General features: G+C 38.3%; 1 protein-coding gene across 1 annotated transcript in view; it reads left to right on the top strand.

Moving 5' to 3' along the window:
* LOC149319221 (growth hormone-regulated TBC protein 1-like) overlaps positions 1–21511 on the top strand; it is a 31457-nt gene extending 9946 nt beyond the window's left edge. Inside the window, exons 3-8 of the mRNA XM_089511313.1 lie at positions 2582–2740; positions 5465–5589; positions 9830–9926; positions 18421–18593; positions 18692–18877; positions 20818–21511. Of these exons, the coding sequence (XP_089367439.1) occupies positions 2582–2740; positions 5465–5589; positions 9830–9926; positions 18421–18593; positions 18692–18877; positions 20818–20925 (848 nt within the window). The 3' untranslated portion in view covers positions 20926–21511. The remainder of the gene's footprint in view (positions 1–2581; positions 2741–5464; positions 5590–9829; positions 9927–18420; positions 18594–18691; positions 18878–20817) is intronic.
* Positions 21512–22724: the final 1213 nt, after the last annotated feature.

The following is a 22724-nucleotide window of genomic DNA, read 5'->3' as shown; positions in this document are numbered from 1 at the left end:
TGATAAGCTGCAGGGCTGTTTTCTCCTTGTGTGGGCCACCAAAGCCATAAAGGCTGTCTCTGCTTGCAGCATCTGATATAAAAGTGTTCAAACTGGCTTTGCTTTCAGAATCAATAGCCATGATGGGAAAGGGTCAGCTGCAAAGACAAAAGAGACATTATAGGAACAGTATTCAAATGTGGTGCTTTTCTTCTTAGCTATAAATATGCAAATATTATAATAGCACAAGCAAAGAAATGGTAATACATATTTTTCCCAGATACATTTTTTTTAAAGATAGGGTTGCCATTTGGGTATCAGGATATGTAGTATTTTGGGTGGTGAATTTTACACCTGCAATGAAATTGTAAGGTTTTTTTCTATATTCCTAAAGCAAATTGTGCATTATGAAATATTTGAAGAGTTGAATTCACTTTCATCCATTTCACTATATTATATATTATCTACAATTCTTTATTGGGCTAATTTTTCACATAGCCATTAATTACATTAAATATTTATCTTGTAGCACCTTTGAGAGTAGCTGAAAGACAAAAATTGGCAGCATGAGCTTTCATAGACTTCAGTCTACTTCATCTGAGGAAGTAGACTGAAGTCTACAAAAGCTCATGCTGCCAATTTCTTTCAGGTAGTCTCAAAGGTGCTACAAGATCTCTACATACAAACACAGCTATATCTTTGAATTAAATATTTATGTTAGCATTGGCATCAATGGACAGTAAATGATTAAGCATGATGTTTCCAAACAAAATCATACTTTCTCCCTGTGTGTTGTGTTGCCCAACAAAATTTCTGGTATGTTGGCACATCAGCAGGGGTACCTGTGGTAGTGGAGATGTGGAGGGCAGCAAAAATAGCAGAATCTGAGTTGTTTATCCCTTAGTTTAGGCACACTTACTTTATTTTTGTACATTTGGATATTTGCATTGTTTCCTCAACCATGAACACACACACACACACACACATCAAATTTACCCATTTAATATCCATTTAATGTTGATATTACAATGCTGGTGTTTTGCTTACCAGACCTTTTGAGGAAACAAGGGCCTGGTGAGCTCATTCTATTTCAAGATGAACATTTTTTCTCTCTATGATACTGTATGAACCTGGGTGTCGTGGTTCCTACCATCCCACAGACCCAAGAACAAGACCATGAGCAGCAACATGCAGATGCTATGCTTTGGTCAGACAGAACAAAGATTGTGTGGGTTGCTAAAGCAGAACTGGCAATCATGCACTCTTCAAGGATCCTTAGCTAGCATAGGAACTGCTGAGAAAAGCTGGGACTTGCAGATCATTAGCATCAGAGGGGGAGGGCTTGCATAATTCCTACCCCTGAGTTAAAGGGAAGCATATAACTTTGCTCCAGTCCATTTATAGGTCTTCACAATTAAGAAGCCACAGCAGTGCTTGGAGATCAGGGAAGGACACAGAGGTGTCAAGAGGGTGAAAGAGATGGTACAGAGCAAGGCAAAACAATAATAATATTAAAAATCATTACCTTGCTTATTTTCCTAATTCATACAAGGGCTAAGGAGTGTGCATTCATTTTTGTCTTATCCCTCCACCTTATTAGAGAAAAAGATCTTTGGGATGGGTGATGTCTCTTGTTACCGGTGGTTCTGGACTGGTACCAACTGGAACAGATGCAGTCTTCTCAGCTACTCAATATCAAAGTAACTTCCACACAGATTTTCACTCAAATGAGGGTTTATTAACTTTGTTGCTATTTACACTTTACAGCAGGCTACTATACATCTATACTCTTTCAGAGTCCATGCTAGAAGCTTGAATGTGACATCAGTCTTTGTTCTCTCAAAAGATCAACCTTCCCACCAAGTGGACACACCTCTTTCCCATGAAGTCACCATACTACACAAGACCATAACAATAATACATTTTGTGTATATTATGTCTCAGCAGAAGTCCTTGAAGACTTGTTCTTCCAGGCCTAAACTTTCTGGCCTTCAACAGGAACCATTTTAAACCTTAGTTAACCATTGACACATCTGAACATTTTCAATACAATTTAGAAATATATTTTAACACACCTGGGTTTTTAGTAATCTAAAAAGGCTTTGGAGTAGTCTACCAGCACACATACACACAGCAATGATGTTTTCACTTGTTCCTGAGATTTTCTGTCTTTCTTAGAAGTTGGAAGAAAACCCAAGGGCTATCCAGCCCAACCCCCTGTCAAGCAAGAAGACATAATCAAACCACTCCCAATATATGGCCATCCAGCCTCTGTTTAAAAATCTCCAAAGAACGAAACTCCATCACTCTCTGAGGCAGCATGTTCCACTTTCAAAAAGCTCTTATCACCAGGAAGCTCTTCCTGATAGAATCTCTTTTCCTAGTTGTTTGAATCCATTGTTTTATGTCCTAGTCTCTGGAGAAGCAGGAATCAAGGATTCACTCAGCTTTTTAATGGTTTTAATGCATTAAAATATTTTTCTTTTTAATGACTTCACCAGTAATTAAGATTTTTTTAATCCCCTTAATATACTATATCCTCTGTCTTACACGAATAGAAAATTTCTCTTCATATAATATATATATATATTTGTGTTTGCAGCAAAACGCTATATCAGGAAAGGCATTCCCAATGAGCACCGTCCACTGGTTTGGATGGTGGTCAGTGGTGCTCAGACACACATGGAACAAAACCCTGGATACTACCAGAAGTTACTTGATGGAGACAAAAATGACAAGCTGGTGGAAACAATTAAAACAGGTTAGCTTCTAAATACATTTATATATGTATATTTTGTCTGAATACCTAGAAGCTTGTAGTGCAGGCAATTTTGGCCTTGGATTGACATATGGAGATGTATGAATGGATTGTTCTTATACATACTCCTTTTGGCAGATATAGCAAGGAACTTTTTCTTGACAATTTCTCTGCCTGTTTCATCCTTATGTGCACAGTTATTTTAGCTAAGTTCCTGGTGTTGTCTTTTACATATAGCTCTCTTGGTAGTAGGGTTTCAGTCCCCACAGGTGTAAAAAGCCATAGTTTATAGAATAACTTTCTTACTGCCGTATTACAGATGACTTTTTTTTAAAAAAGAGTGTGAAATGATGGTGGTAGTGGCTAAGCTTGGATATTGGCAGTCAAGTGTTTTTCCAGTTATGTGGCTGGAATAATGACTTGAATAGTTAAAGCTGATGTCCTATGCTGTTATCACATAGTCAACCGTCCTGAGTTGGTGCCCTCCAAATGTGTTGGGACTTCATCTGCCATCATTCCCAGCTAGCATGGCTTATTGGGAAAGTCTGGATAGTATGCTGTTTCTGAAGGGCAAGTCTTTTGTAGTTCTTTCCCTACATCATTTGTATTTTAATTAATTCAAGATTGAAGTGAAAATAACATTAAAAAATAACTATGACTTATAAAAAAGATTCTAGTAGCCTTTGTTTAGATAGGTGGTGGAGGAAAGTTGACCTAAGACAAACTTCTCCAATCGGGTGTGGGGTTCATTTTTGAATATGGCGTAATGGAAACTTAAGGTAATCAGGCTGATGCAACAATCTATGCAAAGAAGCTTCCTGTTCATAGTACCAGTGTTCTAGGTAAGTGGTTAAAGTGATTATTCAAGGTCATCTTAACAGGCTAATCTTTGAACTCCAAAACACAGACGAGAAACCTAGTCTCCTTTCTGTTCCTAGAAAACATACAAAAGGATTATGTTAAATCAATGAACAATTAGGTGAAATAAGGATATACAAAATGAATAAAAGATGTTCAGAAGACTATTTTGGTATATATAGAGATAAAAATAATTTGGGACACTTCACACACTTTTATAGGTTTAGAAGAGACATCCTTTGAAGCATCCCTTATGTCTTTCTGTTAGCTCCATTTCTCATTATAATAGACTCCCTCTAGAATTTTCTGAGGGTTTTTGTTGATACAAACATCTAACCACAGTGTTCCCTTTTATTAAGATTTAAGTGCCACTACATGTCCCCCTTTCAGCTTGAATATATAGGACCATTCCACATTACTATTCATTTTGTTTTCTACAGTAAATATATAATAGACTAAATTCTTTTGTAGGACCTGAATAGAGTGATCCTATTGATTCGGTGGCATTTACTTATATGTTGACCTATAATTCAACAATTGATTGAATGAGTCTGCTCTAGTTGGGAATAACCCAACAGGGTGTTAGCCAATGTATAGTTGTAACATGTAATAAATAGCACATGCATCTTTTACAGATCTCTTAAGAAATTCAGTCACAACACATTCATAGTGTGAAACACTAAGGAGTATTCGAGTCCCAGCTTTGGGGGAAGGGCAGGCTATAAATAAAGATGATAATAATATTTATAGGGTTTTTTAAACCAAAGAAAATGATCTAGATCTTGAGCCATTTCTAATTATTCATTTAAGAACAGAAACCTTGTTCTATTAATTCAGTATTTGTGGTGTCTAGGTTAACGTGACAGTGTTTAGGCAAAATTGGATTAAAATTGGATTGCCAGTGGAGAAATAACTGTTTCAATATTCAGCTATATCACAAGAGTTTGGAGTGAACCACAAATTGAACTCTTTACATACTGAAAAGGTTTTCCTGGCTTTTGCTTTCCACTTACGTAAAACAACATGTTTTTTTTTTCATTTATGAAAATTAAGCTACATAAAAGAATTGAGCAGTGCATTTTTTTGACAATTTAAATCTGTGCTGGCCTGTTTTATTAGTTCTGCTTGCCTGGAATTAATATGGGAGTTTTAGTAAGAGAATTACAGTTGCCCCTCCTAACTTGCGGATCTGAGATCCACGCCCTTGAATATCTGCAGAGGGACGACCTCCGCTATTTGCAATGGTGTGCTGTGCACACATGGGCATGCCCCATTCAAGCCTATGGGGCTTGAATATGCATGAGCCTCTGTTTTCTCTTCCAGAATGGATTCCCTACAAAAACAGAGGGCCAACTGTAGTCATATTTTATCCAATGTAACATTGCTAACATAGGTTAGTATCTGTATTTTATCTGCTCACTGCTCCTTTAGTTTCATTAAAACTATTAAAGTGTTTATTAAGGCTGTAAAACCAGCATACTTACCAGGAAGTATGTTTTATTGAACTAATTGGGAATTACTTTTAAATAAATGGGCTTATGTTGGAAAGGTACAATTGTTTGCATAAGTGCCTTTGATTTCAATGTGCACATCTCTCTCTTTTGTATTGTATTTGAAGACTGTAATCCTTTCAGTAAATTTACACACATAACTCCAGTTGCCTTCAGTATGTTTTGTGGGTGCACAAGTGAGTATGGATTGGATTGCAGTCTTCAAATGTATTCCAAAGTGATTAGAACAAATGTCTGTAGGAAATATTTCATCATTCATTATCTGCAAGGGTGGAATGGATGATTTAAATCCTAAGACATTGTTTCATGGTCCAAATGGCTTTGTAGATATTTTAAATTGTTTGTTTCTTTTTATTAGACATGAATAGGACATTTCCAGATAATATAAGATTCCGCAAAACTGCTGACCCCTGTTTACAGAAAACACTGTACAATGTTTTAGTGGCCTATGGACACCATAATCAGTCAGTGGGATACTGCCAGGTATGTAACTTTAAGAAGGCAAGTATATGTTACCTCTGAAGTAGGAACAATTAACATTGTAGTAGGCATGAATGTGATGCAGCCAGTTTAGGTTTCACAGACTGAATAATTTCTTTGTGGCATTTTCTTATTTTAATACTCAGAATGTTAGCAATTTCCAGTTGCCTTCCTTCATGTATACCTTTCTAACCCAGTCCAAAATAGTCCCTAATACAATTGGCTTCCTCACATCTGGGGTTTACTTGGCTTCATTTCAAAAACATTCTCAGAAATAGTAAACTAACATTGCATGTTGAACATGCTCCTTCTCTCAGTATCAGATTTGACAGAGGGAAAGGATGGGGGTGGAAGAAGCACAGGCTCAGCATAAAGAGTGTGGGCAGAATGCATCTAGGTATGCAACTTGGGATATTTCTTTCATATATATCTTATAAATGCTCTGTTGGAAGCCTCTTTTCTTGACTTCAAATGAGCATATGACCAAATTAGCCTGGAGACTAGAACCCAAGACTGAAGAACATTTTTTGGCCACAGTCATGTGAGCAGCAGTTAGTGCCACAACACATAAAGTGTATTTTGAGCTTGGTAAGTGGGGTAGAAGTTTACTATTCCTGAAGCACTTACCCATAACTTGAACAGTGTAAAGCTCAGTGCATCAGTGTCCCACTGAAGTCCCTTCAGTGATGTAGGTCAAAAGTGTTTTACAGTGTCATTGTGTTCATAATTGCTATGGACAACAGAACCAGACTATGATCAAAACAGTATAGATATCACAAAATAAATGTGAAGCATATAATATAAAGATAATGTTATGTAATGCTATATAAAAGTATATGTACGAATAACCATTTTATATGCTATAAATAATATATTAAAGCAAGTAATGTACAATGACATATACAACATATAAAATAAACATGAACAATAGTAAGTACAGTGGGCCCTCTCCTTATGCAGGGGATCCGTTCCAGATCCCCCCGCATAAGGGAAAATCCACCTATGCTCGAGCCCCATAGAAAATAATGGGGCATGTGCATGTGACAGAGCAGTGCACATGTGCCATGGGCGTACGCGCCATTGTTTCCCTCCCTAAGTGGCTTCCGTGTAAACTGGAAGTTGCGTAAAATGCATCTCCGCACTCTACAAGTACATAAAGGCTTCAGTACAATGAAAAAGCACATCAATAGTAATGAACTATAATTTCCATACACTTGGTTCTATTGTCTGCAAAAGGTGAGTGCTGTTGTGTTTCTTTCCTTAATTGCTGTGGCCCATTGGCCAAACGTCTGGTTATAAGGCTTCTGTACTTAAACCGTCTGGTCTTTGGATGGCAGACATGAATTACTGTATATTAGATATCAAAACATCTTGGTAGAAAGAGCCAGTATGGTGTAGTGGCTTGAGTGTTGGACTATGACTTTAGAGACCAGTGTTTGAATGCTGACTTGGCCATGTAAACCCAGTGAGTGACCTTGGGCATTACACTCTCTTAGCCTCAGAGGATGACAATGGCAACCCCCCTCAAAAGAAACTTGCCAAGAAAACCCTGTGATAAGGTCACCTTAGGGCTGCCGTAAGTTGGAAACAACTTGAAGTCACACATCAATAACAGTGACAACTTGGTAAAACTTACCAGGGCTTGCCTAGAGTCAACCACATGCCATGATGAAGCAGCAGAGTAGTGGTTTGCAGATGTCCACAAACGCATGGCACATGCATGCACAATAATAATAATAATAATAATAATAATAATAATAATAATATATTGCACATAGGGCTGCTGGCCAAAAGTCTCTCATCTGATCCAGTGGTGGTATAATGATTTGAGTCCTGGACCCATTAAACATCACTGAAAGCTAGAAAAACTCATTAAACACCCAGAAGAACAATGTTGTTCTTTGCTTGGTTCTAAAAAAAGCATCAAGGAGTGGAATCCCGTGGGTGGAGCACTGCCATTTTAAGAGGGACCAAGACAGCCAGAATGATACAGTATAGTGGTTTGAGTGTCGGACTGGGATACCCAGGTTCAAATCCTTGTTCAGCCACAGAAATCCATTGGGTGATGTTGACCAAGTCAGATACTCTCAGCCTCACAATAAGGCAATGACAAACCACTGAACAAGTCTTGTCAAGAAATGTCTCTGATAAATTTGTTGAAGATATGCCATAAGTCAGAAATGACATGAAGGCATACAACAGACAACAAACTTGTTCTCAGTACTACAGGATTAGATCATAAATCGTACAAAGCAGGAATAGGCAAATTATGGCCTTCCAGATTATGGTTGGGCTACAGTACTTGCCAGTGGGGGCTAATATTGTGGTTCAGATCATTATCTAGAGCTGTAGTTCTCCAACTTTGGTCCTCCAACCTTGGTCAGCTTTATCAGTGACCTGGGATTCTGGGAAATGAATTTCAAATCATCTGATGGAAGAAAGTTTGAGAACCCACTGGTCTAGTTACCCAACCTGTTTCAAAAGAGCAATGCTGAATCCTCTTACTTTAGCCTCATTGGATTGTGACCTAATCTGTAAAAAAACTACCAGTTTTCTCCAAAAGTAACTGTAAATCAGTAGATCTGTTAGCAGACAATGGAGCATTTTTTAAAAGAAAGCAGAAACCTGAATTGTATTGGTAGTTCCAACAAGAAAAGACCCATTGAATCATGAGATTTACACAAATGTTATTTGAACATTTCACAGCTAATTCAGTGGGTCTGTTTCATTGGGATTAACCAATATATTTCAGGCCAAAGTCTTTCTAGTTGAATAAAAGAATCTGTATGCTAAAATATGAATAATGTAAGGGTAGGGGGGGCGATTGCTTTGCTTCTTAAATACCCACTAAGTACAGAGAACAGTGTATGCAATTGTGTATAATCTGGGCTTGCCTTTCAGGGTCTTTGTAATGCTTCTCAGTGCACTAATGTTAATGTATCATACTGTTGGCTTCTATTGAGAAATGTAACTGTGAACTTTCTCTCAGAAGAGTTAAGCAGAGTTTTGGTTTGCTATTATGTGCAGCAGTTCTGTTTATTCTGCCCTGTACAATTAGTGAATATGTTTTCTCCCTCTATATCTTCTGAGGGGCAGCCTTTTGTGCCTGTTACAGTTTTTAACTTGCCAAATAGCCCTCTGTCACCATGGTTGCTATTATCAAGCAAACTGACAGAGTGTGATGACTGAAAAGAGATCGTCAGAGTTAGAGTGCAAATACCCACAACAACACTGTACAGTTTTTACAACAGCTCTTGGCTTTTTACAGACAGGCTGGGTGTGTGTGCTGTGAGGGATTTGTTGGAGGGTGCCCATTAGATGGGAACAGATGGTTATGAACTCCTGGAATGTGAAAAGACAATTGGTCTATTTGAATGAACTGAAACTTTAAAGGTGGAGGGGAATACAGTATTAGTATTTTCCAAGAATCTTCTGTATTTGGCTTTTCTTTTCTGCTTGAGCCTAAATTGGTGCTGTTTGTGAGATAAAAACGGAAGTATATTACTTTCCCAGCATGGAAGAGGATGGTAAGAAGATAAAAAACAAATAGTGAAAGAGGATCAGGGAGGATTCAAAAGAAAAAGGAGAAACCAGACACAAATACAAAAGATAGACTTGAGCAAGTGCAACCGATACTAGTAGTCATGAATATTTTAAAACAATGTTACAACTCAGAATTTCCTGAATAGTCGTTTTTGTGATTGCGTGCCATGTGTTGCAAAAGAAATCCATGTTTTCCTGCATTAAAAAACAATAAGCTGCACAAACATAGCAAAATATTGTTAAAAAATCCCAAACTAACTCATTTACATTAACCTGAGTGTATACACTTCCAAAATTACTTTGTCAAAGTTTTAATCGACCTTCTTCAGCCTTTTGCCCTTCAGACTTGTAAATTGCAGCTCTCTATAATCTTCAGGCAGTTGTAATGAACACAGTGTTGCTCAAAGTGATAATGCATTAGTACTGGTCAAGTAGGTTTAAATAAATAGAATGGATGAAATTTATTGTGGTCTTTAGACAAACACATAGAAACAAAAATTTAAAAAATACAGTACAGTACTGTACAGTATAAAATATAACACAGTGTAATAATATAAAATCACTCAAACATCACCACATGAAAACTGAAGTAAAATAATATTTGGTCAGAAGTTATTATTTTGGTGACAATTTTTGGCAGCTGCATCAAACCTAAATAGATTTTTCTTTTTCCTTTTCTTTAAAAAAAACAAAACCTTAGGGTATGAATTTCATAGCTGGCTACCTGATTCTTATAACAAGAAATGAGGAGCAGTCCTTCTGGTTGTTAGATGCTCTCATTGGTCGAATATTGCCTGGTATGTCCTATTTTAATATTCTATGTTGCGGTTAATTTTCTGTGTTTATTTTTAAATGGTAGCAATACATGCCTGTACCTTTTCCCTTATGATGACCTGCTTTCACACTGCATTGTGACTATCCTTTCCATGTAGAGGAAAGCCTAAGTTCCAACTCAAAATTTATTTAATGTGCCACAGACTGAAAAGATGGTTTGAATGAATTTACAGGTATAATTAATAAACCGCTGAAAAATAAGATCCTTTTAATAAAGTATTTTCATGCCTTCCCAGCCTCCCTTTCCTCTTTGTCCTTTGTCTAGTTGGAAGATTTTTTTAGGTAGCACCAACATTAGAAAGATGGTAAAGGAGGGCTGGAGAAATACAGACTTTCATGCCAGGCTAAAGCAGGGTGTCTGCAGTAAACAATATAATAAAGCTTGAACTGAGAAACAATGGGATTCTCCTGTAGCGGATCCTACTGTAGCAGTGAGTGCTGACATGCAGTAGGCAAGGCAAACAGTACAATGTGCGAACAGCCAAACAGAGAGAAAAAAGAGAAAGCAGTTTAGCTTGTCTCAGATTAGTCAGCATGTTAAAAAGTCATAGTTGAAATCATCGCAACCTTGCTTAGCTTCTGAGATCAGCTGGGAACTGGTGCCACAATTATGAGAGGGAGAAATATTTTCTAAAACAATATAAGAATGCTGTGGCCCTGGGAAACCACATACATGACTATATAACAAAATTTTAAATTGTATTTGCTTTTATTCTAAGGCGGAGAAGGACTGTTTAATATCACAAATAAGGAAAGAATAATCAGAAAATAGCTATATTTTATTTTATGTGGTATTGTACATCGTGTATAGCAGTTTTAACCTAAAAAAAAAAAATCAACAATAGCTTGCATCCTGTTCAGTTACGAGATCAAAAGCTGTACTTACGATCTTGTACCAACTGAGAATTCAGATTTACAGTTGTGAATAACTGAATATGATCCTGGAAATCCATGTTTGCAGCCTGGTAGTGGGCAAGTCACAGACTCTCGGCATCAGAGGAGGGCAAAGGAAAAACCCCTCAGAACAGATCTTGCCAAGAAAACCCCATCCTAGTGTCGCCATAAGTCATAAACGACTAGAAGGCACAGAACAATAAAGTGGCTAGATTGAAATATTTCTAAAGTGCTAGAGATTGGGAGATTGGGAAATAACATCTGAATGCTCTCCTGATCATAGGATGCATTGAGACAGGCAGTTGCAGCAGGACTCTTGAGGGATCTCTCCAGCTGCCTGTTCTCGACACACCCCACGACTTGGGAATATTCTGTAGATATCGTTTCCCAGTGCCCCTATCTCCAGTACCTTGGAAATGCTTCAACCAGGGCATAACCAGGCTGCAAAGGTAGTTATTTGAGAGGTGGCATCAGTAGACATGTAATAAACAATTTTGACCAGTGGTGAATTCTAGTCTTAACAAACTTATGTGACATTTGTTGTTGTTAGTTGCCCTTGAGTTGGTTCCGACTCATGGCAACCCTGTAGATGAGACATTTTCAAGAATCCCTATCCTCTGTCTTGCCCAGATCCTGCAAGCCTTTGCCCATAACCCCCCTGATTGAGTCTGTCCATCTGGTTTGTGGTCTTCCTCTCTTTATTCTACCCTCTACCTTTCCTAGCATTATTGTTTTTTCTAGTGATCCATGCCTTCTCATTATGCGGCCAAAGTATGTTAGTTTCAACTTGATCATATTTGCTTCCATGGAGAACCTAGTGTGATCTGTTCAATAACCTATTTGTTTGTCTTCTTGGCTGTCCATGGTATCCTAAGTACTCTACTCCAGTAAAACATTTCAAATGAGTTTTCTTTCTGCCTGCTTCCTTCACTATCCAGCTCTCACATCCATACATGGTAATTGGGAAAACAATGGGCTGAACGATTCCGACTTTAGTGCTCAGTTGTATGTCTTTGCTCTTCAGTATCTTTTCCACTTCTTTCATAGCTGCCCTTCCCATTCCTAGTCATCTTATTTCCTGACTTCAGTCTCCATTCTGGTCAGTGTTTGATCCTAGATATTGGACATACAGCCATCAAATTAAAGCTAGTCCTGTGTTAGGCACAAATCCACACATCCCAGTTCTTGATCCCAAAGTAGGAAACACCTAATTGCATTTTTCCTCCCCACCTTTTTTTCCTACTGTATAGCATTATTGGATCGTGATCTTCTTAAGAGTAGCACTTGCTAAAGTGTGACATTCAGTAAGGTTGTAAATCTCTACTGGCACTGTGTCACTTCAGGTGGACTTACGTGAATTAGGCCTTTTGCATTTGGGTTTGGGGAAGGATAGTAAACTAATCCAAAAAGAGTGAAAGTTATGTTTACTATGTCTGGTAGCATGCTGATATTTCTGTATATAAATTCTTTTCCCCCATTATTCATAGAAAGATCAAGAAGGACAAGTCACCATTTATGTGATCTCCCATGACAGTAGTTTTCCTTTAGTACTATAAGAAGTGACAATTTAAAGTTCTCCGGCTCCTTTCATTTCTGTGGTGTTTGTTCCCTTGCTTTATTTTCAAACTCCTTATTCCACTGGCCACATATCAGTCACTTTGGCCACATTTTCTGGCCAGTCTTTGAGTCTACAGCCCTCCACACCAACCAGCAGCACTCCCTGGAGTCCTTTTTACACTACTGAATTATAGCACTGATTCTGTTTTAATGGCCTTTCTTCTGTCCTGTGGAATTCTGGAACTGGCAATTTAGGGAGAGGCATTTAGAATTCTTGGGCCTCACTAAACTACAGTCCCCAGATTGCCACAGGGTGTTGCCATGGCAGTTACAGTGCAACCACAGTGGTACAGTTGTGTATTGTGAAAGTGCTAGGAGTTCTCTCTCATTGCAACATCGCTTGCTTATTATTTCAAGGGAAGAAAGGATACCTTCTGAGTGTAGGAGGCCATATGTTCTATTGAAATCAATGCAGCTTCTGACTTCTGAATTGTCCAAGTAGGTACAATTTTACTTGTTAGTAAGTTCCATTGAAGGTAATGGTGCTTACACATGAGTAGGCCTATCTTGGTTTGTGCTGTGTAAAGCTTCAGAAGGATTAATTGAAAACTAAGCACTTAAAAATGAAATACTAGAAAGAAAGCTTTTATTTGATGTAAAAAAGATTACATCAGGCTCCTAAGACATTTTACAGATTGAAAGTCATGATGATGGGGGAGAGGTGGGCAACATGGATAGTCTCCATTATTAAACGATGTTGCACCAGGCAGGCAGTTCATCATATAGTCTATACCAGGCAGGGGATGATGGTGGCTAGCAGTTTTATTTTTATTTGTGCCCATTGGCTGCCACCGTTTCTTTCTTTCTTGGAAATTTCTCACAACCCAGTTGCTGATGATTTGGCCACAGAGACCTGTCCTTGGATGAGACCTGCCCTCATCACAAACCCAGCTGTTTTTCATTCCTTTCTAATGATTGGATATCCTATTCCCACAAGCTATCCACTTGCAGAAGAGGTGCTTTATAAGGGATTTTACAGCCATTGTGCAAGAAAACAGATTACTGAAATATTCAAGATACAAGACAACACTATCTCCTTCCCTTTTCTTTTATCTTCTTTCCACTAAACAGTTAATAACAAAGACTTTAAAATAACCTTCATAAAGGTTATAAGCTGACTGAGTTGCCTGAATTAAGGATGTTAAGAACTTGCTTTTGAATAGAAGTTGTGATAAATAATATAAATAACAGATGTTCTTTTAGGATAAGCGTGGAGAGTTTGTAACCCTGTATATGTTGTTGAAAACAAACTCACATCAGTCCCGGCCATCAAGGAAAATTGAAAGGTGGGGTTGAAGTTATAGGTCAGCCACATCTAGAAGATCACCAGCTTTCCGATCTCTGATTTAGAAGATTATGTGAAGTTGAAATGGTAAACCTTTCAATAGCCTAGATGTTTCAAAAGCTGTTATATCAGAAGGTGCCATTGACTTTCTGTGTTAATAGTCCTTTCATTTTGCCCTAGTTTTCTGTTTACACCATGACTGATGTTCCATTAGTTCCTGAGATGTTTGAAGCTAGATTTGCCAGTTTTTCATTTGATTATTTTATTAAGCATTTGCCAGTGAAACAACGTAAATTATTCTGAAATTATTCTTTGTCCTCTTCTCCAACAGACTTCTATAAAATTGTTTGTGCCATGTTTTAAAAGACTGGTCTTGAGCTAGTGTGCATTGTTAATCTGATCAATTAAAATTTGACACCCTTTTACTTTGCAGCTCTCTTGCTCACCAGATTTATGGTAAACCTAAGCATTCTGAAAACAAGACATGAAATAGTTGGGAAAATTTGCAAGGGGCAGATTCTAGCAGGTTCAAGAAAGATAAGCACTTCAATCTTACAAAAACCAAAGATAATAGCTGGAGCATAGCTGAAATAGAAACACTAGATATTCCTTAAGTGCAAATCTGAATTTTACTGCAAAACTGATGATGGTATATTTCAAATCTGAGAGGCTGGAAAATTGTTAGGCAAAGGTTTTGTCATACTGTTCTGACATTAAGTTTACAAAACAACACACAATTAAGCCTGCTCCTTAATTAAATGCCTTCTGAATATATCATGCAGTTTATGATACCAGTTGGCCTGTATCATAAACTGTATGATATGTTGCCATAGCTAGACACAGACTGAAAACATCTCCTACCAATATCTGCCAGACGTCCTCCAAAGGTCTCAGCAAGTGATGTCATAGTCTCTAATTCCCTCCACTCTCTATCAGTGACTTGGAGTGAAATGTTGACTCTGGGAAGTGGAGGCTTTAGTCATTGAAGAGGGAAGAAGGAAATACCAAGCTTCACAATGACTAACAAGTATGTATGCAATTGTAAAGTAGATTCATGCTTGTGTCTGTCACTAATGTGATGCTGACCAATAATGGCAGCATTTTTAAAAACTTTCAATTTTGCTATTAATTTTTCATTATTTGGTCAGACAAGGGGATGAGGTGTCACCAGTTGTTGGGGACAGTGAAAAGAGCCCTTCTCTCACCTGTAGCATTTCTCTCTTACCACCATCACAACACAAAAAGCTTTATGGGTGTGGGTTTGTGCATGCATATGCAGTATCAGCAACAGTGACACTAGACACTGAGGCCCCTGAAGAATTTGTTCCAGTTGCACCATTGGTAATCCTGCCTAGGTTAAGGGAGGGAGCAGGATTTTGCATGGGACTGGGAAAGAGAGTAGTTAATGCCACTATTGCCCCTGCTGCTGCCTACCTCCTGGGATGTCTTTAAGTACACTGGCAGGGCTAATCACTCCATCAATATTGGCCTCATATTTTTAATAACTAAAATCTTGAGAAATACTCCATTTGCTCTTCAAGGCAGTCTTCTTCTGACTTCCTTTCTCTCCCTGCACCTGTTTAGAACTGCCTTAATACGTTTAGAACTACCTTAATGAAACCCAGCCTTGGTTTTTCTGCTGATCCCCAATTACTTACTCTAACTACCTATTCAGTCTAAGTGAAAGATATAATAATAAAATGCCCTCCAACTTGTTAATAGCTTTCACATGTGTGTATGTGTGGGGCTTTTTTGTTTCTTTCATTGGCAGGACTTTGGTACAGCTATTGGTGGGACATACTAACCGTATGAAAACAACAGGGAGAAGTTATAAAAGCACTGGAGTGTACATAATATATTTTCCATTAATTTCCAGGCCGTGTTCACTGGATCGATTTATGATCATTAGAGCAAAATGGCTCAATAATGGGAGTGTCCAGCCTGTGTCCAGTCCAGTGCTCTAGTAGTATTTCTGTCTGCTTGGAATGGTGCTGTGCTGTGCTTTTAGGAACTTTGGCATTCATCTGTTCTGCCATGGTCTCAGAGACTGAAAGCAGCAACTGCTGTCCCATTGCAGCAGATCAAATTATAGGAACTTAGACCTATCTTTGACTGATCACCTGCTTTAAGTCACAGAGCACCATCTAGTGGTTTCCTTTCCAACTCTTGCGTATGCTTGTATTTCTACCCAATGTACAAAAACTTGGAGCAATGGGGAGAAGGCTTGTATTGGAACATATCTGTTTGTTGTTCGTTGCTTTCAAGTCGATCTTGACTCATGGCGATCCTGTGAATGAGACATCTCCAAGCCCCTTATCATCTGTCTCTCTGCTTAGGCCCTGCAGGCTCAGGCCCATGGTCTCCCTGACTGAATCTATCCATCTGGCATGTGGTCTTTGTCGCTTTCTACTTCCCTCCACCTTCCCCAGCATCAGTCTTTTCTAATGAGTCCTGCTATCTCATTATGTGGCTGAAATATGACAGCTTCAATTAGTCATCTTGGTTTCCAAGGAGAGTTTTGGCTTGATCTGTTCTAGGGTCCATTTGCTTCTCTTTTTAGCTGTCCGTGGGATCCTCAGCACTCTTCTCCAGCACCACATCTCAAATGAATTAATTTTATTCCTGTCTGCTTTCTTTACTGTCCAGCTCTCGTAGACGTACATGGTAATAGTGAACAATGACTTGAATTATTCTAACTTTATTGTTCAGCTGTATATCTTTACACTTTGGGATTTTGTGTAGTTCTTTCATAGCTGCCCTTACCATTCCCAATCTCCTTCTGATTTATTGACTGCAGTCTCTGTTCTTCTAATCAATGTCTGATCCAAGGTATGGGAAATCTTGTAACTGTTTTGATTTTCTCATTATCTAGGTTGAATTTGTTTAAATCCTCTGTGGTCATTGTTTTTGTTTTCTTTATGTTTCACATTAGACCAACCTTTGCACTTGCTTTAGAATATATCTAAGCTGACTATATTTCTTTGAGACGAAAATGGGGTGTTGGGATGGCAAAACGGGACGGGGTTATGTAATATTATGTATTTATGTAAAAGTAAGATGGTAAAAAAAGTTTTATTACATGAACATATTGAGCTAACAATTATTCTTCAGTGACAGAATTCATACAAAAAATTAGGTGGACGTAGAGGGGAAACTATATCTCACCATGATCGTACCATGTATATTGCTCCAATGAAGTAATCTCACACAGCAAATTTTGGTATTTCAACACTTTATCATAAAAACTCTCGCACTCTGTGACACAATTTTTTTCACAGCCACAATTTCAAACAGGTATCTTCAAACAATTTTTGCAACATAAAATTTTTTTCTTGAAAGGACAAAATTGACATTTACATTAAAACATTGGAATGGTCTGGAAATATGGGGGGAAAACAACTCAGTACTGTCCCATTTAAAATGGTGCATATGGTTAGCCTCAGTATATCTCATTTCTGTTACCTAGCATCTTTTTGGACCATATGCACTAATTAATATTTCTGTGTCAGGGTCATATATCTCAGTACATGAGTTTATTCTCCTCAAACAGTAATTTACACATTCTTGCATCAAAATATGTGCGTCACATTTTTAGATGCCTGAAATGAATTAAGAACTACCTTGGAGCAATTTCTTTGTAGAATATTCAGGGGTAGGCATGTTGACCATTCCGGATGAGAAAACCAATGAAGCTTTGAAAGTTTGCATAATGTATTTTGTACTTTTTCATTGTCCTGATAAAGATATCACTGTTCTAAGGATTTTGTTGTATTTCTTTGTAGCGGTCAGGCTGAGACACAGGTGTTTGCAAATAGTTTTCTGGCAGCTAGCCATGATCATATTTTTCTAGCAGCAGTCATATGCATGCTCTCTCTTTCCCTGAGGCCTGGATACAACTCAAGGAACTCAAGTTGTAGGAGGCAGTCTTTCACTTTATGCTGTGATGAGAGGGATGTCTGCTCCTCACCTAACCTGTCTGGCATGTGTAGAACTGCTAGTGAATGAAAAAGGACAGCCATTCACTTAAAACTGGGCTGGGGAAATAAGTTAGAAGTGGCGAGGCACATTCCTGCTGTTATTGTGTCATCAAGTTCTGAGTATGTCCAGAGCTTGATGTGAAGTGAGACTTCAGTCCCTCTTCCACTTCTGAGTTTTCTGCATTGCCTTTGGTGACCAAAAATAAAAGACTGGCTACAAGTAGACTGCTTTTGAGACCCTGGTATGTGTTACAATGCCATGTTTCCACAGAACATTCTGTGGGCTTAGTTCACTTATATGTAGGTAAGGGCTTGAGGATAAACCAAAAGGTTGTGCCTAGCCATAATTGCTATCTGCACCCCCCATTCCTCACAAATTGATTCTCTGTGATGTTTTCATTATCTGGAATTGTGTCTGTTCAAACCATGGGACGCAGAACCTTTTTCAAAGCTTGTGCTTAAAAGAGGCCCAGCCCCTCCCAGTTATGGCAACAGTAGCTTGGCAAAATGTTTCTTATCTCCAAATGTGCAATGCCATATGTGGAAAGAAAGGCTGATTATGACAAGTAGCAAGAAAGACTTAGCAGTTATAATGCACTGTGGTTCTATATTGGACACGAGTTACTGTCTTCAGGCTGACATTTTTGGTGACTCAGCTTTTATTTTCTTCTTCCCTTTCTAAAGATTATTATAGTCCAGAAATGATGGGCCTCAAAACAGATCAAGAAGTCCTTGGAGAGCTGGTAAAAATGAAAGTACCAGCTGTGGCAGAGTTAATGGAGAAGCATGGCATCATGTGGACTTTAGTGGTGTCCCGTTGGTTTATATGTTTATTCATTGACATTCTTCCAGTAGAGGCAAGTCAAAACTTGATCGGTATTTTTAGCTGTGTTAGCTAACTGTTAACTTCTAGTGTACACATTGTATTCACTCAAAAGTCCTCCTCCTTCTACAGACAGTACTTCGAATTTGGGACTGCTTGTTCTATGAGGGATCAAAAATAATCTTCCGTGTGGCCTTAACACTAATTAAGCAACATCAAGCTTTCATTTTGGAAGCCACTAACTTCCCTGATATATGTGACAAATTCAAGCAGATCACCAAAGGACCATTTGTAACAGAATGTCACACTTTCATGCAGGTGAGTTCTCATTCTAGTATTATAAATCTGTGCTTTAAAGGCTGTGGTGGTTTTCAAAAATGTTTTACCACAGTTGTATTGCTTTAATGAGTTTCCACACAGGTCTTAGGCATTCAGGATGAGGTTAATCTGAATGTATGAGGAGGGAACAAGCTAGGTTTCCAGTTGTGTGGAGAGGTTGCATACCTAAGGGATACTGTTCTCCTCAGAACTCTGCTGTCCACATAGAATAACAACATAGGATTGCAGTCTTTTCCATGTGTCTGTGTCTGACATGAGGAGCAACTTAGGGAGCTGGGTATGTTTAGCCTGGAGAAGAGAAGGTTAAGAGGTGTTATGATAGCCCTCTTTAAATATTTGAAGGGATGGCATATTGAGGATGGAGCAAGCTTGTTTGCTGCTGCTCCAGAGACTAGGACACAGAGCAAGGGAAGCAAATTACAGGGAAAGAGATTCCACCTCAATATTAGGAGGAACTTCCTGACAGTAAGATCCGTTTGACAATGGAACACTCCCTCAGAGGGTGGTGAAGTCTCCTTCTTTGGAGGTCTTTAAACAGGGGCTGGATGGCCATCTATCGGGAGTACTTTGATTTCCCATTCCTGCATGGCAGGAGGTTGGACTGGATGGTCCTTGAGGCCTCTTTTGACTCTATGATCTCTATAGAGGATGCTTCTTGAGTGGTGAAAATATTCAATGATGGTCAGGAAAAAAAAAACCATTTTCAAAGCAATGTTAGTTAACGGTAGTGATTATCTGACTGGAATGTTACTTTCCTTTGCTACTGCAACATTTTTCATCTAGTGTTATCAATGGCAGGACAGAATATTTTCAAACCAATAAGCAGCTGCTGCTTTTCTGAGAGTTCACAGGAGTACTATTTACCTCTATTGGCTGTACTGATCTTCACCAAGGACCTCACATTATAGTCTCACATTTATTTGAACAGATTGATTTGCCTAGGACCACCTAGTTGGCTTCATAGCTGAATGGCACCTTGAACCCCAGGTTTCTGACATATTATGTTGCATTTGTATTTGTGTAAGACTGACATGAAGAGCTTCTGGTTGTACCACCACATCTTCTGGGCCCCTGTAAGCTTGTCAGGGTATTATTCTTGTTTTGCATGCCACAGCCTGATATGGTTTCTAAGAAGGAATGGGTGGATCTAAATTTTCCTTTGAGGGGTTCTGCTGGATTAGTTAATGGCTGGTGTAAACGTGTTGTGAGCCCTTCAGAAGTGTTTTGTAAATATACTCTGCATCAGAACCAAGTTCTATTTAGCAATAAAAGCTAAGTGCAGTTAAAGCTAAAAGCAGTTAATGAATACAGTGGACCCTTGTTATACGCTGGGGTTTGGTTCCAAGATCCCCCGTGTATAACAAAATCTGTGTATGCTCAAGACCCATTAAATATAATGACGTAGCAAAATGGTGTCCCTTATAAAAAATGGAAAATCAAGGTAAATTTATACTTTTTTGGAACATTTTCAAACCGTGTATGCTTGAATCGGTGTATAAAAAAAACGTGTATAAGAAGGGCCGACTGTAGTCAATAATGTCCTAGTCTTCAGAACAAAACTGTTATCACATCTTCTGGTAGAAAACTTGCAAATAGTTTAAAACATGGAGAAAGCACAATAGAGATCCCTAAATTTAGCTATTTTAAAAAACAAGTATGCTATATATTTGTATTCTGGCTAACTTGAATGTTGTAGTGCATGTGAAACCCTTTGACCCCTTTAATATGCTAAACATGAAATATCCAAAATCATGAAACATGTGCTTCCCGGTGCATGTGACAACTTTGTGGTTCAGTAGTGGTGTTTACATGCAAAAATCTAAGCATCTCTGCTATTTTCTATCTCCTAAAGCATGCTGTCCTCCCCCTCCTGTCAGAAATCTGGTCTAAACTAATATAATCCTAATTCTTAATTCTAGAAAATATTTACAGAGCCTGGAAGTCTCCGGATGGCTACAATAGAGAAACTGAGAGAGACTTGTAGAGCAAATCAGATTGCTCAGATCAATGGACAATATGTAAGATAATATGGGAAGCCTGGGTACATTCCTTAGCTTAATTGCACTGATTCACAATTTCCTCAGTTTCGTTACTGTTGACTGACTCTTGACCAATTCTCTACAACCTTCCAAGTAAGTGTTGGATAATTTAATATATGTTTTGTAAAAACACACTTCCATTACTGTAAGAATAAATTGCAATCAATGTGATTTTTTTTTAAAAAATGACACTAATTTTAAGAAATTTGTAATATTTAAGTCCAGAATTATGTCTTCATATGAAAATACAAAATAAATTTATTTGAAAATCTCCCAATGCTATATACTATGTAGAGGCTTATCACTCCAGAAATAGTCCATACAGATTGAATGCTGTTTAGGTAACTGCATATATGAAATATCCTTTTCTGCATACTACAGACATTAGGAATAGCACATTACCAGCTTTCTGTTGTCCAGACTTGCTACAAATCAGTAAAACATCTTACTTCACTATTATCCAAAGCCTAAGGTGTGCCTGTTAGTCACTGCAAGGAAATGTCAGTAGCTGTTTCCTGTGGGTTTAAAAGTGTGCTAACATAGTTTTTCCATTAAGTTTGTTTGTTTGTTTTAAGACATTAAGACATTTGCCACAAGACACAAATGTAAAGTAGGTGAGTGGGTTCCACTTGATACTCTTTGTCGTGAGTTTCCAGAGGTAAGGGAATCTATGCTTGTGGAGAGGCATACAATGCCTATTACACTGTATTCAAAAACATAGCTGTATTAGTCTGGAATATCAGAATGCCAAGGGATTTGCACCTTTGATACTTTGTACACTTGCATCTGAGGAAGCAGACTAAGTCTACAAAGGTTTGTGCTGCAACTTTTCACCCAGGTAGTCTCAAAAGATGCTACAAGATTGCTTTGCAGACCTTTATACTGTACATATAATACACTGTATAGGGATCATCCCTATTATCTGAGCCTACTACCCCTTTACTATCTCTTTCAATAACATGTATAGAGTGACTTCTATCTACTGCATAGCTCTTATTTGCACCAGCTTGAACTGCAAAGTTTTTATTCTATGCACTAGACTAAAGGGGTGCATTAAAAATTTCTTGTTCCTGGAGGTGTCTAGTAACTGTTTTGTGATTTAAGAAACAGCACCCATACTAAAAACCACTTGTTCTTGGATTTTGAGTTTTTTACACTTCTGGGCTACCTCTGTTCCCTAGTGGGACCTGGGGCTGAAAAACTGGTCCCAGATAATCTTAACATCTCACCTCTATATATAAAACACTGAAGTGATTTATGTTAAGATTTACTATGAAATATAGTTACCATGGTTATTGTAATACAAATCCTATACAATCACAGATTTACATAGATTGTTTCTGGAACAGCAAGGTGACTGGAGATCCTTTCTCACCAACAAAATGCAGAACTAAGCAGATAAATACTATTGCAATTCCCATCCTGTGCTTTAACTAAACTCATGTTGAAAGAGAGGTACCTAAACTGTTGAGACGTCTAAACTTTCAAACCTACTATAATATTTGTGGTTTAATGAGCAGCATATAGTGAATCAACATTCTTAAGGGTGAAACAAGCTGCCCTTCTGAAGGCTGACTGGGACTCCAGCAATCTGCCTTGAAGCCACCTGAAAAAGGAGCAGCAAAAAGGCAACTTTTCCCATCTACCATGGCCAGAAGCTGGCTTTAAGATGCTCCAGCGGTGTGTGGTGTGTAAATGCTGCACTGCAGGAGCGCCTGGAAGCCAGCTCACATGTGGGCAGCCAGGCAGATTGAAGCTGGCTTCCAGGCATCTTGTGGGTGTGTGTC

This window comes from Sceloporus occidentalis, unplaced genomic scaffold, assembly GCF_023333645.1.
Source record: "Sceloporus occidentalis isolate IW3139 unplaced genomic scaffold, rSceOcc1.0.p SCAF_2, whole genome shotgun sequence".
NCBI classification, from domain to species: Eukaryota; Metazoa; Chordata; class Lepidosauria; order Squamata; family Phrynosomatidae; genus Sceloporus; species Sceloporus occidentalis.
This window is presented reverse-complemented; position numbering and strand designations above follow the sequence as displayed.